The sequence below is a fragment of the Carcharhinus amblyrhynchos genome, chromosome 14 (genome assembly GCF_965287045.1).
Source record: "Carcharhinus amblyrhynchos chromosome 14, sCarAmb.v2.hapA, whole genome shotgun sequence".
Taxonomy (NCBI): domain Eukaryota; kingdom Metazoa; phylum Chordata; class Chondrichthyes; order Carcharhiniformes; family Carcharhinidae; genus Carcharhinus; species Carcharhinus amblyrhynchos.
The window spans coordinates 35,590,454-35,607,568 of NC_137337.1; the positions used below are offsets into that span (position 1 = coordinate 35,590,454).

The following is a 17,115-nucleotide window of genomic DNA, read 5'->3' on the forward strand; positions in this document are numbered from 1 at the left end:
CATCCTTGGCCCATGTCTATGTTTTTGGCACCCACATTGGAAACCAGATTGAGGGGAGAATAATTTAGGGACAATTTGTTACACCAATCAGCCTAAGAGCACATCTTTGGGGTGTGGGAGGAAACCGGAGCACCCGGAGGAAACCCATGCAACCACAGGGAGAATGCGCAAACTCCCACAGATACTGGCCCAATTCCATGTATCTGCACAGCAAATAGTGATAGTCACTGAGCAGTGTATCACGGGGTGGCCCTCAGAGGGCAACCATTGTGATATTCTTGGGGGGCAGGGTCGGGAGGAAGAAGGTGCTTGGGGGTCAGGGACTGGAAGCATACAGAGTGCAGGGGGTGGGGAGATTCAGGGGCTGATTTGGGGAAAGATGCTAGATGGGGTTAAACATTCACCCTTGCTGCCTAGAAGAGGTAATTTATCTTCTTGCAGCACTGCTTGCCAGTTCTTCTGGCCAGTGCCATGGCATTCACAGATGCGGCCACTGCCTCCCAGGCTGTTTTTCTGTTGCTTCCCCGGGATGACGTCCTGTTAGGGGGAAGCGAGTATCCTGTCTTGCCTCCTGCAACCTGGCCAGCTCAAATTTGGAAAATTTGGGAACTGCCAATCTCAATGTCATTTCTTCCTGCACTGCTTGCTTGTCGGTCCATCCTTGGGGTTTTTATGGCGTGCCCCTTGTTAGGGCAGATCAACTGCAGGCAGTTTACGTGAGCATTCCAGCAAGTTAAATGCAGTTTGCTTGTTGCCATTGAGGGAAAGCCAAGTGAGCAGTTGCAGGTGTGCTGGTGGGGTGATGAATTTGTGGCTCTGTGATGATTTGGGGGCAGGGAAGAGTGAGGGACAGAGGATCATGTCAGACAGCCATTGGGCCCAGGAGGTGATGGGGGCCATGTGCCAGTGGGTCCAGGGGGGAGGGTAAGTAATGTTGGTGGGGGGGGGGGGGGTGGAGTCCAATGTCCGTAGAGGCCAAGGGGAGGCTGTATCTGGCCCAGGAAGGATCTGGCAGAGGAGATACTTTATTTTAGTAACTTTTTTGTGCAAGTGCAGTTTTTGAAGCTCCACTTTTTTGGGTGCATCAAGCACCGCCCCTCCCCACCCCCAACTGCCTCTGTAGTGAGAAAATGACTCATACAAAATTTTGTACACAAAGTGCTTAAGATTGGGCTTGAAAATGTGCCCAAAAAACAGATCTGGAACTCTCCCAGTTTCAAGCCCGCCTGGCACTTAGAAAAATCTAATAAAATTCCATCCAACGTGCAAGTGGGTAGATGACAACTACTGGAAGAACCTTCACTGGCTTGTTGGGAGATGCTGATCTTGTCTCTGATGTAGGAACCGTTCCTATCCTTGCCAGTCAACTGTACTGCCTGCTCCTCAAAGCAGGTGAGTGGTTCGAGCTCCGGCATCCCTCCTCTGATCAGGGATCTCTCCCTCATGTTGTGGACAATCTTGTCCTACATAGACTGTGAGCAGATAATAAACATGCATGCCCTCTGTGTGCTGGCTGAGGATGTGACTTTTGCAGGCTATCACAAGAAATGGAGATGTTAAACCGTGTGTGACGCAATCAGTGATGATGTCCCTTCTGCGGGCAGCGTGTGAGATCCCTGTGGACTGTTGCTTTTCCAATACCTGATGTCATTATGAAATTGTGAGCTGAGTGAAGATGAGGTTCACTTATCTTGGTGGACTGGATAAGATCGCTGCGCTGAAGGGTGGTCTTAAGAACAAAGAACAAAGAACAGAAACAGCCCGGAAACAGGCCCTTTGGCCCAACCAGCCCACGCCGCCATTTTAACATTACCAGTCCCCCCTCCACCCATGACCCTTATCTATGCTTATGGCATTCCACATTGAGGGAAACTAATTTAGGGACAATTTATTACCTCCAATCAGCCTAATAGCACATCTTTGGGGTGTGGGAGGAAACCGGAGCAGCCGGATAAAACCCACGCAAGCGCGGGGAGAATGCGCAAACTCCCACAGACATTGGCCCAAATCATGTGTCTGCACAGCAAACAGCGATAGTCACTGAGCTGTCGTGTTGCTCAGCATCTGGTCCAGTTTAAGCACACACTAACGACATGAAGCACTAGGCTATTCTTGAACATCCAAGAGCAGCCCTAGTACAACCCATCGCGTGTAAGCCCCTCGTTGGACAACAAGGCGGACCGACTTAAAACCTGTGAATTAAAAGAGAAAAAAATTAGTATCATTCCACATCCTTTTACATTACCAGGGACGTCCCAATGCTAATGAATCTTATTTAAAACAATCTCCTACATCCTCCCATCTCCAACCCACTCATGTGCCTGTCTAAGTAACTCTTAAACAACTCCAGTGTGCCTGCCTCCACCACCTTACTTGGCAGAGCAATCCATGCCCCCACTACCCTCTGTGTGAAAAACCTCCCCCTAATATCCGTGTTACACCTCTCCCCCCTCACCCTAAGCCCGTGGCCCCTCGTACTGTGTGTCTCTAACACAGGAAATAGCTTATCTCTGTTTATCTATACCCTTCATAATCTTATATACCTCTATCAGATCCCCCCTCAGTCGCCGTCTTTCGAAGGAAAACAGCCCCAATTTGCTCAATCTTTCCTCATAACCCAGTTCTTCCATACCAGGCAACATCCTGGTTAACCTCCTCTGCACTCTCTCCAGAGTCTCCACGTCCTTCCGGTAGTAAGGCGACCAGAACTGGACGCAGTCCTCCAAATGCGGCCTAACCAACGTTCTATACAACTGCAACATTAGACTCCAACTCTTATACTCTATACCCCTTCCTATAAAGGCTAACATACCACAGGCTTTCTTCACAACCTTCTCCACTTGTACTGCCACCTTCAATGACTTGTGCACTTGCACCCCCAGGTCCCGCTGCTTTTCTATGCTCTTTATAGGCTTACCCTTTATCATATAACTCCCCCTACATTATTCCGGCCAAAATGCATCACCTCACATTTATCAGGATTAAACTCCATTTGCCATATATCTGCCCAATATACCAGCCTATCAATATCCCATTGTATTGCCAGACACTGCTCCTCACTGCCTGCCAATCCAGCCATCTTAGTGTCATCTGCAAATTTGCTGATCACACCACTTACTCCCTCTTGCAAGTCATTTATATATACTACAAAGAGAAGAGGTCCCAGTACTGAGCCCTGTGGCACACCACTAGTGACAGACCTCCAGCTAGAAAAGGACCCTTCCACTACTATTCTCTGTCTCCGCTTAGCAAGCCAGTTCTCAACTCATCTAGATACCTGGCCTTGTATCTCATGAGCCTTAATCTTTTCTACCAACCTACCATGAGGGACTTTGTCAAACGCCTTACTGAAAACCACATAGACGACATCAACGGCTCGTCCTTCGTCAACCGTTTTTGTCACCTCCTCAAAAAATTCTACCAGATTTGTAAGGCAAGACTTCCCCTTTACAAAGCCATGCTGCGTATCCTTAATCAGATCGCAACGCTCTAAGCGTTCACACATCCTATCCCTAAGAATCCTCTCCATCAACTTGCCTACCAAACTCACTGGACTATAGTTATCAGGGTTATCCCTCCTACCCTTTTTAAACAATGGTACCACGTTCGCTATGATGACCTCTTCCCAAATCTGTGTCACAAGGTTCGTGGAGCTCTGGTTCCCATTACAAGATTAGCTGGCCCTCGACAGCTGGAGAAGTCTTTCCAGACAGCTGCTGCTGCACTTAGGGGCCATCAGTTACTACAACAGGCCCTGGGCTGCAGAGAATGGCAGTCAGAACTTCAACTCACTGAAGTAATGGAGGAGATGATGAATGCCAACCCACCCCGCTTGAGATTTGACAAATTGCTTGTTTGTGAATACCCAATGAGCTGAAAATCAGTTGATCTAGCGCAGCAACGCACTTAATCATTCAGAAGGAGTTATGGTGACTTTCCTACCCACCGCCACAGTAAGTCTCTGAAGGAAAAATTCAGCCTTATGATTCTGTAAGACAATATTACATTAGCTGGCTGAACAGTGGGCACAGACAGGGACTGTATGACTTCCTTTTGTGTCGCAGAGGATAAAGTCAGGCAGCAGCAGTTGCAGTATTTTTGTCAGGCTGGAGAAATACTCCTGTATCTCCTAATGCCACAAAAGTAAAAACAGATTTAACCTGTGGAACTACCTTTGGCTGGAATGTCAGTTGCTATGCTTGAGGGTTCAGATCAGCTGCTGCACTCAATACTCCCTTGAAATGAAAATTTTGGTCTATATGTGTTATAGGATCACAATTTGCCTTGTAAGTACTCCATAACCTAACTCAATGGAGAGGAGGATGGTGGGGTGGCGCTCCAACTGCCCACCATAGTAAGGGAGGATTATCCTGGTCGTAGTGTCAACAGGAATGGGCCGGTAAACATTTTCAAGGCACACTGCTCTATTTCCATCCTTGGGAGATCTAGAAATTCAGCCCTTCAGTTTCTGTAGTCATGATTTTAGATGCATTTTTCCATTAAAATTTAACACGCTAGAGCGCTATTTGAAACAGTCTTTCGCAAAATCACTGAGATGCTACTAAATATTTAAAAAGCATATCCTTACATCTGATCTTTGATGATCTGGGAATGAATCTTAGCTACTCCATTCACTGTATGAGAACCAACAATGCACAAATGTGCCATATTTATCTTCTTTTCTCCTTCCTCTTCCACCAGAGACATTCGTCTTAAGCGCTGGTCGTCTCTAGGATATAAACTTCTAATTTTCTTTGGAAAAGAACAATTGTAAGAATACAGAATTTTGAAGAACAAAGTCTGTGATTGAAAGAATCAAGTTAAAGTGAAAGTTTATTTATTAGTCACAAGTAAGGCTTACATTAACATTGCAATGGAATTACTCTGAAATTCCTCGAGTTGCCACAGTCTGGCGCCTGTTCGGACAGTGCACCTAACCAGCAAGTCTTTCAGAACGTGGGAGGAAACACCCACAGTAAACCTACACAGACATATGGAGAACGTGCAGACTCCACACAAACAGTGACCCAAGCTGGGAAGCAAAACCAGGTCCCTGGTGCTGTGAAGCAGCAGTGCTAAGCATTAATTTGAACTGCTACTCAGGTCAAATTAATCAAAATGATTGACCAATTCATTCTAAATAGCTGCAGTGTTTTCTTTGAAGGAAAGGGCATTTAATTAAAAAGAATAAAGGAAATTTGATCTCACTAAAATGGGTAGGGACAATATGTTATAATTGATCATGCTAAAGGTATGGGCTTGTTCTGTTGGCATAGGTGGCTATTTATATCCTACTCCTTAAATATGTGAATAATAGGCTTAACACCTGTTTTGGAACCCCAACATTAAATATGTGAGTGACCATTCAGGGCTTTTCATACCTTCTACCTTCACACTCCTCTGTCTTCCTTAAGTCCCAGCATTATGGAAACTTCCCTTCCGTTTCCCATGTCTCCCTAGTCACAATAGGACATCACTGCTCTTTGTTCTGCTTGTACTTGCAGAAGACCTTCTATGGTCCTCACAACCTTTTCCCCATTTTGCTCACATCAGCTGCTTCTTCCTGCAGTCCTGTTACATTATGCTATAAGTTTTGTGCCTTAAGTTTTTCAGCACAACACAATCTAACCAGTTATCACAGCTCCTGAAGAAGCTAGCACACAACAGATGAGGGAATGCAAGACCACGAAAATTCATGTATTCACTCTAATGGAAAAGGCTGCTATTGACATAATAAACAAGATTGGTTGAAAGAGATGAGATCCAGTAGCTAGAGTAGAAACTAGCAAGCAGGACCTCAGGTAATAACCTTTTGATTATTTTTGTTGCCACATGCTAACAGAAATAGGAGGATGAGGGAAACGACTTGGTGACTTTGGTGAAGAGAGCGAATATATGGTAGCTAAATTTGCCGATGACACCAAATTGGCGGGAAAGTAAGTTGTCAAGAGGAGATAGAGTCTGCAAAGGGGTATAAACAGGTTAAGTGAGTATGCAAAAATCTGACAGATGGAGTATAATGTAGGTAAATATGGATTTGTTCACCCTGGTAGGAAGAAAGTTATTTAAATGGAGAACTCCTAAAAACTCGATGGTACAGAGCGATTTATGTGTCCTGGTAACATGAATCACATGAAGTTAGTAGGTAAATACAGCAAGTGGTTAGGGAGGCACATACAGTGTTGGTGAGTATTGCAAGAGGAATGAAGAAGGAAAGTTTCAGGTCAACTGGCTTGTTAACGTGCTCATTTGCCCATTAATTATTCTTTAAAAATGGAGGGTGGATAGCTGATTTTATGTCTGCCTGCCTACCATTTTATGGGGCCCAGATTAGATTCGACAAGAAGGTGGTGCTCTTGCCACCTGTTATATTTACATGATCTCCCACTGAAAACATGCTCAGTAGGGAAACCAGAAAGTACAGCCCAGAAAGCTTCATGGGGAAGTGAAAAAAAAGCGAAACAAAGAGATTATAAGTGATTAGCAGCCAATAAAAGAGAATGGAAGAACCTTCCAGAAACATACAAATAGCAAAACAATGGTATGAGGAGGGACCAAAAAGGATATTTACACATGGAGGCAGAGGGCATAACTGAGATATTAATTAATTACTTTGCATATGTCTTTATCAAGAAGAAAAAGGCTGTCATAGTCAGAGATGGAGGAGGTAGTCGAGATACTGGATGGATTAAAAATTGATAAAGAGGCGGTATTAGAAAGGCTGGCTTTAACAAAAAATTATTAAGTCACCAAAACCAAATCAGACATGTCTGCAGACATGAAGGGAAATAACAAAATTGCAGAGGATGCATTAGGTAAGTGATTAGACTAAAAGCCTTCATTGTCCTCCACCCCTGCATACAAAAGCTTGATTTATTATTATCATATATGTTAGTATACAGTGAGAAGTATTATTTCTTGTATGTTATACAGACAAAGCATACTGTTCATAGAGAAGGAAAGGAGACAGTGCAGAATGTAGTGTTAGAGTCATAGCTAGGGTGCAGAGAAAGATCAACTTAATGTGAGGTAGGTCCACTCAAAAGTCTGATGGCAGCAGGGAAGAAGCTGTCTGCCCCAGGACACTGCATTGGTCTCTTCTACCATTCAATCCAGTTTTTCTTAATCGAAAAAGGCCAAATGCATGTTATGTTCCCTAGCTGACTTATCTCCCTATCAGGAGGGAAGCACTGCATACATAAGATCCAATGAAAGAAAAGGACAATTGTTCTCTTCCCAGCTCCCACCATAATTACAGAGTTGTCAGACAATTAAATCCCCAACCCTTTTGTGTTGTTAGGCCCTGATACACATTTCTAGATCCTAGAGCCCTCTGTTTGGAACTGTCAGATCTCAAACTTTAATCCTTCCAAACTCTCAAAGATCCCACGTGCCAGTCCTGGTGCTGCACAATTTTGTGATTTAGCTAATTCTGCCAGAAATCTAGGAGTTTCCTCAGTGTTACAAATCAGATATCATTTGAAGCCTCTCACTTTACCTTGCCAATTAGGTGAAAGACAACAGAAGATCATAAGACAATTACAGATAAGAAAGATTAATTTGCCTTTTTCCTTAACTATTTCAGCACCATTCAGAAGTGTGTGCTGCCTATTTTTCCTATGTGCAGTGACATATATTTGCTGCATCTGCTTAATTCTATCCACTTAAGTATCTTGTCAAAACCATCTGTTTAATTTGAGTGGTTTACTCTGATTCAACTAATTTTATATCATTTGACTAACTTGCATTAAGTCTCAGAAAATATAAATTAGCTTGGTACACCCACCAAATTCTGGACATTCAATAAGTAACTTGCCCTATAAGCTGACATATCACTTCTAATGGGCAATATTTTACATAGAATTAAAGCAAATCTAATGGGTCCGTTGTCATATGTGGCTGTTTTGTCATATTTGAACACGGAGACCAAGCTGGTCCATTTCGAATCTACCGTCACTTTCCCAGTACGCACTGATTTCCTTATAATGATTGTTAAGTGTCTCATGAATTTCATCTCTAGTCTCTTTTAAAACCGTGTGTTATATAGTGTGTTATATATCCCTTTGATTATGTTTTGAGTCTGTTTGGCCTCTAGGATATGGGTTTCAATGTAGTAGGAGTTTTTGTATTCTTTCATTCTTTCATGGGATGTAAGCATCACTGGCAAGACCAACATTTATTGCCAACCCTTTGAGAAGATGGTGGTGAATTTTATCCTTGAGCCACTGCAGTCCATCTACAAATACACATACAGTGCTAATAGAAACAGAATTCCAGGATATAAGACAATGACTGAAGGATTGACCATATAGTTAAGTAACGATGGTGTGTGGCTTGGAGCAGACCTTGCAGGTGATGGTGTTTCATGTGTCTCTTTCTAGGTGGTAGAGGGCATGAGCTTGGAAGATGCTATCAAAGGAGGAGTGGCAAATTGTTGCAGTGCATCATGTATTTGGTACACACTATTGCCACTGTGCATTGGAAGTGGAGGGAGTGAATGCTGAAGATGGTGGATGGGGTACTATCAAATGGCTTGCTTTGTCTTGGATGGTGTTAATTTTCTCGAGTGTTGTTGCAGTTGTAATCATCCAGGCAAGTGTAGAGTATTCCATCGCACTCCAGGCTTCTGCCTGTTAGATGGTGGACAGTCTTTGGGGTTTTAGCATGTGAGTTATCCACCTCAGGATTTCCAGCATCTGACCTGTTCTTGCGGCTACATTATTAAAACAAGTGGTCCAGTTCAGTTTCTGGTCAATGGTAAAGCCCAGGATGTTGATGGTGATTCAGTGATGATAATGCCATTAATTTTACTTGGGAAGATGCTTAAGTTCTCTCTTGTTGAAGATGGTCACTGCCTAGCACCTGTGTGGCATATTAAAAGCTCAAGCTTCTTTGTTGTCTAGGTCTTTCAATAATCACAATTACCTGACATTATGGTAGGTATGACCCAACCAGTGGAGCATTCCCTCTTATTCCCATTGGCTCAGTTCCTTGTTGCCGCAATTGGTCAAACGATGCCTTGATGTTAATGGCAGTCATACTCATCTTTGAGATCTCACATCTCATTCTTGAGATCAACTCTTTTGCCCATGTTTAGACCAATGAGGTCAGAAGCCAAGTGACCCTGGAGAACCCAAACTAGGCATCAGTGAATAGGTTATTGCTGTGCAAGTCCGCTTGATGCCACCATCAACTACACCCTGCATCATTTTGCTGATGATCGAGAGTAGGTTGATGGGGATATAATTAGGGAGACCAAATTTGCCTTTCTATTTGAAGACAGGACATGATTTGGCATTTTTCCATATTATTAAGTAAATGCCAGTGTTGATTGGTGAAATGGTTGGTTCTGGAGTCTTTAGTACTATAGTTGGGATGTTGTCACAGCCGACATTTGCTGTATCTTGTGCCTTCAGCTGTTTAGGTGGAAGCATTGGGAGAGAATGTAAAAGTGGGCTGGGGCATTCAGGAGGTGATTGATTCAGGTAGAAAATTACTCCCATAGGAGGTTGATATGAATTCTGGGTATTGATCCTGCACCTGAGTTCACGATGTGATCTTCAAATGCAAATTGCCTATTTGGCTCAGAGGGGAACTCAGTCCCTCATTTGCATTGTTGCAGTATTTGCTGAAAATTCTCAGGGTGGATTGAGGGGAGGACAAAACATTTGCATCTACAGTATTACAAGGAATGGAAATCGCATGCTAAGGAACATAGGAATTTGGAGCAAAAATAGACAATTCAGCTCTTTGAGGTCGTTCTGCCATTCTATATGATCATGGCTGATCTCCATCTCAACATAACTCTACTTTTCTCCTTGCCTTTTTCCCATAGCTCTTTATCCTGCTTTTGATCAAATATTTATCTAATTCTTTCTGGAATCCATTGATTGATTCTGCATCCACTGTACTCTAGAGTAATGAGTTCCATAGATTCACAACCCTCTGTCAGAAGTAGTTTCTCCTTATCTATTTTGAATCTCCCCCCTCTTACTGTACAACTATGATTTTTTGTCCTAGATTATTCTAGAAGGGGGAACATTTGGTTAACATTAGCTTTATCAATCCCACTGAGTATTTTATATACCTCAGTCAAATTCCTCCTCATTCTTCTGTGCTCCAGTGAGTGCAAGCTCAAGCTACTCAATTACTCCTCACACAACAGCTCCTTTAAACCTGAAATCAGTCTAGTGAACCTTTTCTGAACAGCCTCCAGTGCCACCACATCCTTCCTCAAAGGTGACTAAAACTGAACACAAAACTCCAACCGTGGTCTCACCAATGCCTTATACAATTATAACAACACTTCTCTACCTTTATCCTCTAGACCCTTTGCAATAAATGCCAAGATTCCATTTGCCTTCCTTATAACATTCTGCAGCTGCATATCCATTTTCTGAGACTCATGCACAATGACACCCAGATCCTTCTGACAGATGCCTTTTGAATCTGTAGGGAAGGAGAAAAAAGGGGAAGTCACAACATAATGTCTTCCATCACATTTTCCTGGATCACCAGATGATCTTCAATCCAGAAGCTGCTGACAGCTAGGAGGTCACAGTTATTGCACTCCAATTTAAATTGCAGGATCTGAGAAAGAAATGGCAGCAAAGAAAAATATGTATGTACCTTTACTGGATCTTTGGACTCAAAACTTTATGGTTGCCTTTTAGTCTTGCAATAGCAGATAACTTTATTCCCACACTTCAAGGAAAGCAAGAAAAGTTTTGCATTTAGATAGCATCTTTTGTGACCTCAAAGTGCTTTGCCACCAATGAGGTACTTTTTAAGTGTTGTCACTTATCACGTAGGAAACACAGCAGTCAATTTGCACACTAACAGCAGTATGCTAGTGACGGGGTTTTGGGGTTGTTGATTTAAGGATAAATATTGACCAGGGCTTCAAGAATAACTTCCCTATGGTGCGTCACAATAGTGCCATGGGATCTTTCATATCCACCTCAAAGGGCAGATGAACCTTCAGTTTACTGTTTCATCCAAAGGACAGCACCTCTAACACTGCAGGACTCACTCAATATTGCATTGAGGTATCAGTCTAGGTTTATATACTCAAGTCTCTAGAGTGGGACTTGAATCCACTTGACTTAGAGGCAAGAGTAACTGAGCCACAGCTGACAGGTACCCAGATATAAGATGGAACCTTATGAGAATTTGACGAAAGTGCTGGTTCTGGCATGAAAAATGGAGTGCTTCCCACCAACACCACTGGCATGATTTCTGGCTGAATCTTACGCCTCGCTAGTAAAAGATGTTATGTCCATGGGAATCATGCTGCACTCACAGCAAGCATCCTCTGATTCACCCACCCTACCACAACTTAATTGCTGCAATCACTGGGGAGCTCCATATCAATGGTTCCCCAGCATTTGTTCACGATCTATTCCAGGGGATGGCAGCTAAGAAGCCGGCACCCTGCTTTCCCTGACTGGAGTACTGGATGGTGTGCAGCAGGAACAAGATGAACTCTATTCCATTCCAGAAGAAGGCTTTCCAGCAAGGTCATCAACCCACCTGAGACGCACCAGTGAAAAAGTTCAGTGCGTCTGTGACTTTAAGGGCCACAGGCACTGGGTGTCTTCCATGAGGTGCAGTATATGGCAGGAAAGTTCGACCATTCCCCAGGACAGGCCCAGCCCTTTCCGATGCTAAGGCGCAGACCTCTGAAGGTATGAGCACCAACGCTGGAAGATTCTCGGCCAGCACTGTATCCAAGGTTGATCCCTGGACAGCTGCAGGCCTCTGGTCCTGGGCATGTATGGCATTGTTGTCTCTGCTGCTGGTCATTTGCAATAATTAGAAATGCCTATTCCATAGGGTCCAGGATTCTCCTGAATCATGTACTAAAATAGTGAGAACATCACAGCCCTGAGCTTCATCCCTCCGTACATCTACAACACCCAAATATGTGTTTCCCAATCACTGAGCGAATAACTGCTCTCCTTTCCAACATCCTTTCTGACACAGCCCCACATAACTTCCCCTATACACCACCAGGGTGAATAGCGTTGAGCCTCTATCGTCTCAAGAAATTTGACCCAACCCAAAATCATGATTCCTTATCTGAAAGGACAGTCACAGTGGCACCTAATCTAATTTGAAACTGGTTAGTTGACGATTTACTAAGATATCAACATTTCAAAATGAAGAAACACACTTTATGTTGTCCTTCAAGAAGAATGGCTATGCATCTTCTGGGTTTTCGATTTTGATCTTGTGAATTACCTTGGGAATGTGTGTATTGCTGAGGTTTCAACTTGCACTGTTTACCAAAGCAGCCCGGTCTGTTGCAGTGAAAGTGTTAACCAGAACTCGCTGGACACTGATCTTTTTTGTGAGAGTGCTTTGCACCGCAGCACTAGCAAGGTTGTTCTGCTGGGCTGTTCAGGAGTTACTTTCCCTGTATTGGGTGGTCCCTGTGTTTTTGTGACTTGATATGGTGGACTGAAAATTGGTTTCTGTCCCATAAAGTGTTCCCCTCCTTTTCGGATGGTCCTGTCTCCTTCATGTAGCTCAGATAATCTAGCTAGCTGCAAAGCCTTGTTGAGGATAAAATTATTCTTCAGCTTGTAGGACATCAGAGAGTACCGGACCATATCCAGCATCATCATTTTAATAAATTCTTGTGCAACCATTATGTTCGCTACACTTCTGTATTAGTTATAACTCAAAGTGACTTCATATTCCCTTCCCATAGGATTTTAAAAATTAATAATAAACATTCCTAAAATATGCTGCTACATTGAACACTTACATCTAGGTGCCTCTGGTTAATCTCATAGATAATCGCCAGATGTCTGGGTAGGAGTTTCTCAAAGAAGGCTACAGGCCAACGTTCAAGGGCTTCAGGCAAAATTGTGTGATTGGTGTATGCAAATGTACTCTTGGTGATATTCCAGGCCTGAAAAAAGGTCATAAATTATTACAGCTCAAGGTATGTTCATTTCAGTTTCTAATTTCTAGTGTGCATATGTTTAACAAGTATTTTCAGATTTCAATGTGCTTTCGCCAAAATTTTAATCACCTACTGCAGAGACTTTTTCTGAATTTTCATCAATCGCTTTGACATTCTGTAGTGAGACAGTTGATTCATAACAAAATAAGGACATTTTTATGCTGTGGAACCAAACCACTAAGTACTGAGTTGACACAGCCAAGACTCTTTCTCATTACCAAAAGAGAAAATGCTGGGAAATCTCAGAAGGTCTGGCAGCGTCTGTAAGGAGAGAAAAGAGCTGACGTTTCCATTAGGTCTTTTTAGTCTGAGGCACTGAGACCAATTATAGCATCTCTACTGGTTGAGACAGTCAAAATCAAACCTGGTTTTCTGCTCTGCACAATTCAATTACATGCTATCTTAATCAAATGAGTTGCTGGGGAGTCTATTTTAACTATGTGGAAATGTTTCCTACTGGAAAATAATTGAGCATATTAATATGCTTTAAAATCCCACTTATAATCAATTTTCTCGCACTTCAGAGCTGTTATGCTTAAAAATAAGTTGCTTTTGTATACGTGGTCTAACCTGATCCCAACCAAGTTTCTCAATGTCCATTAAAATCCTCATTAACTCAGGGATTGCCAAAGCAGGATGAGTGTCATTGAGTTGAATTGCCACCTACAAAATGGTATAATGGGAATAATTAGCATAAAATAACATATAACTGCTTCTTTTTCATTACTTCACCTCTTGTGAGCAGAAAATTATATTGCCAATGTACAATACAGATCAAATGACTTAGGAAGGACTCACTTCAGTTTAGGAGCAGCACCATTCCACTAGACACTTTATTATCTTCAGGTTACCTTTTAACTTTAACCATTGCTCATGTTTACTCCTCTCCAGCAGGTATTGGTAATGTGGAAAGGGTGGGTTTTTTGGGTGTGGGCTTGTGCTCGAGATAGGGCATTGTTATGTGGCCATGAGTGTGTTTTGCATTCTTGGTGACCACTTGCCTTTCTTGAGCTACATTTCTGCTGACAGTTTTGTGCTGTGGATCTGTGCACATTAGGAACTGAATTGGAATTACGAAATTAATTTCAGTTAGAGCAATTAACCTTGTCAGACAGATTAGTTTTTCATCCCATCAATATGGATTGGATCAAATCCAGATTGCAGTTGTGAAAGGATATTGCATTAACCCATTACACTATTATTTTCCCCTCCAAAGCAACATAGTTCTAATGTTAGTGTTTTGAGTTGTCAACATATCTACCTTGTCAGGGAAGGAATCAAAACAAGTCCTCGGATCCTTGCAAACAAATTTAGAAGCCTTGTAACGACGGATAATGTCTTGAAGTGAGGCGGCAACAACGAAGTACTCCTGTTTTAGTCTCAATTCTTTGCCCTCAAAAAACTGAAAACAAAATATATTTAAGAGATATTAAGATAGCCTAATACAATGTGTGGCCGGGTGGTCAACAATGACAATGGCAATATTAATTGTGAGGGCAATGATGACAACGGGAATCAAACATGCCAGGAACTTTGGTCAAGTTATAATTAAACACAGTTGCAGACTAGAAGGCTGCAGTTATTTGTGACCTGTCCTGGGAAATGTGACTTGAGGCTTCTTGTGCTGACCAAATAAGGGCTATTGTTTGGACTATGCTAGACTTACTAGTGCCAAAGTTTCCCATCGTTGTCAAATATAGTTGAGGCTACGTGATCTACATGTGGTTTGGTGTAAACATTATGGAGCTGTTTACGAGTAGCTCCATTGGCTACACTCGAACATTATGATTGGTTCCTGATGATATAATTGGCTGAGCGTCAGGGAACTTTCTGGAGGAAGATGAGAATCATAGAATCAACAGTGCAGGAAGCTATTCGGCCCATCAAGCCTGAATTGACAACAATCCCACCTGGGCCCTATCCTTGTAACCCCACATATTTACCCTCTTAATCCTCCTGACACTAAGGAGCAATTTATCATGGCTGATCAACCTAACCCGCACATCTTTGGAGTGAGAGAGAAAATTGGAGCACTCGAAGGAAACCCAAACAGACACAGGGAGAGTGTGCAAACTCCAGACAGTGACCCAAGACTGGAATTGAACCCGGGTCCCTGGTGCCGTAAGATAGCAGTGCTAACCACTGTGCCACCGTCCCGCCTCAAAAAGTTTAGGATAAAGAGGTGTTTGCGTCTTTGTCTCCAGTGACAGCCCAAGATCCACCACTGCAAATTGCCCTGGAGAACATCTTCACAGAAGACAAAGAACCATGAGGGAAGATCTACATCAAAGAGCAGACCTGGCCAGTTCGCTCAAACTGGGTAGTATTCGGTTTCAGTTAAAAGTTTATAGTTAATGTTTGAATTAAGGTGCCGCAACTATGAGTTTGTGTGAGTATTGGTACCTTTAGTGTTAAAAAAGAGAAACATTTTGTTTAAGTGAATTTGAGGCAAGTCCTATCTTTTTGTTTGTCAGACTAAGACAATTAATTAGGAAGAGGTTTAAGTTTACAGTTGGATAATAAATGGAAAAGATCGGACTCTATAAAATAAAAAAAGCCGATTCAGCCCTTTTAATGGCAGATATTGAATTACATTTTCGCCAAAATCTTGCTGCCGTTTACACTGGTGGGATCTTACTGTCCTACTGGTGGTGCATCTCCGCTGTGGGTCTCCCCATGGCAAGCTGTGCATTCAATGGGAAACCCCATTGTCAATGGTGGGATCATAAAGTCCTGCTGCCAGCGAGTGGCACGCTGCCTCCCGCTACTGTGAAACACACCACAGAGGGAGAGGCATATTCCACCCTATCGCCGATATCATGCTGCTGTTTATGCTGGTGGGATCTTACAGCTACACCAATGGTACACCCCTGTCATGGGTTTCCCAGCAGCGAGAGGTGCATTCAACAAGAAATCCCATTGGCAACGGTGGGACCATAAGATCCTGCTGCCAGTGAGATTTGGGCCAGCTTCCGCCACTGTGAAACATGCTGCAGATGGGGAGGAAAATCCTGCCTTATGTTTTACTCTCTTTTAAAATGCAGATTTAATTTACATGACAATTCATTACAGTTTAAGTCATTGTTGAGACCCTGATGTCCATTTAAAGTTCCTGATGCCTGAAGATGACTTATGATGCCAGGTGATCACTTTTGAAGCCTGGTGATCATTTCTGACATTAATGAATGCTTTTGAGTGCAAATGATTGCTTTTGAACTGTAATGATCGTTTCTACAAACTTAAGAAAAACATGATGCTTTTGAATGCTTAAATGATCAGGAATGAGATATGGATCTGGACCTGGTGGAAATGCCTGCACCCTGGAACCCTCTGTGAGCGTCTCCAAGTTTGAGTTAGAGTCAGAGACTTGGGACACTTCCTATGTACTTACCTGGAGTTAGCCAGGAAATATTAGATCAATTAAAATCCAGTCTAATTCCTGGGTAACTCTGGAATTGACCTCCCAATAATTTGCACTGACCTCCAACTATTCCCTTGACCCAGCCAGATTACCTGCTGACTACCTACATACACCCAACCTGACTACCCATTCACCCCCACTGAACCACACTCACTTTCCACATCACGCACCTGCCTCCTCAACCACTTACCTCTCTCCTCACCCATCTGTCACCAAACCCATCATTTGCCATCAAAAGTGCTCAACTGTTATTTTTTAATATCCATGATTCATTTTGAATCCTTGAGTGATGAGTGGGTAGTCGGGTTGGATGTAGATAGGTGGTCAACTAAATTTACTATTTGCTGTTTAATTACATTAATACGCAGATATGTACAACACTTAGAAAATGCTTAGTGCCTACATTATCATTAGGATAGAGGACTCTGCTAATATTTTCAGCCAGATTTCTGTCCAACACGGCCTGGATGTAGTCCCCAACATTAACTGTTAAGAAAGAAAAACATTTATGTTTATTATATAGTATAGAGATATAAACAACTTTGAATGCCATTCCAAAGTGAGAACAGGAATGATAACTAACAGTAATACTGAATTCCAGCTACTGTCAAAACTAAGGTACAGGTTACATTATGACACTTCCTTTACATAAAAGGGTGCAATTTATGCTTAGGATATAAAGAAATTATGTATTAAAACCAGTGTAATAACAAGAGACTGA

The 17,115-nt window shown here is 42.6% G+C and overlaps 1 protein-coding gene across 4 annotated transcripts in view; it reads right to left on the minus strand.

The window, feature by feature from the left end:
* pygl (phosphorylase, glycogen, liver) overlaps positions 1 to 17,115 on the minus strand; it is a 94,658-nt gene that overhangs the window by 30,159 nt on the left and 47,384 nt on the right. For all 4 annotated transcript variants that reach the window (XM_080202666.1, XM_080202668.1, XM_080202667.1 and 1 more), the window contains 5 exons: positions 16,798 to 16,880; positions 14,235 to 14,375; positions 13,544 to 13,636; positions 12,773 to 12,919; positions 4,589 to 4,752 (listed from right to left, as the gene is read on the minus strand). In XM_080202666.1, coding sequence (XP_080058792.1) covers positions 4,589 to 4,752; positions 12,773 to 12,919; positions 13,544 to 13,636; positions 14,235 to 14,375; positions 16,798 to 16,880 — 628 coding nt within the window. The remainder of the gene's footprint in view (positions 1 to 4,588; positions 4,753 to 12,772; positions 12,920 to 13,543; positions 13,637 to 14,234; positions 14,376 to 16,797; positions 16,881 to 17,115) is intronic.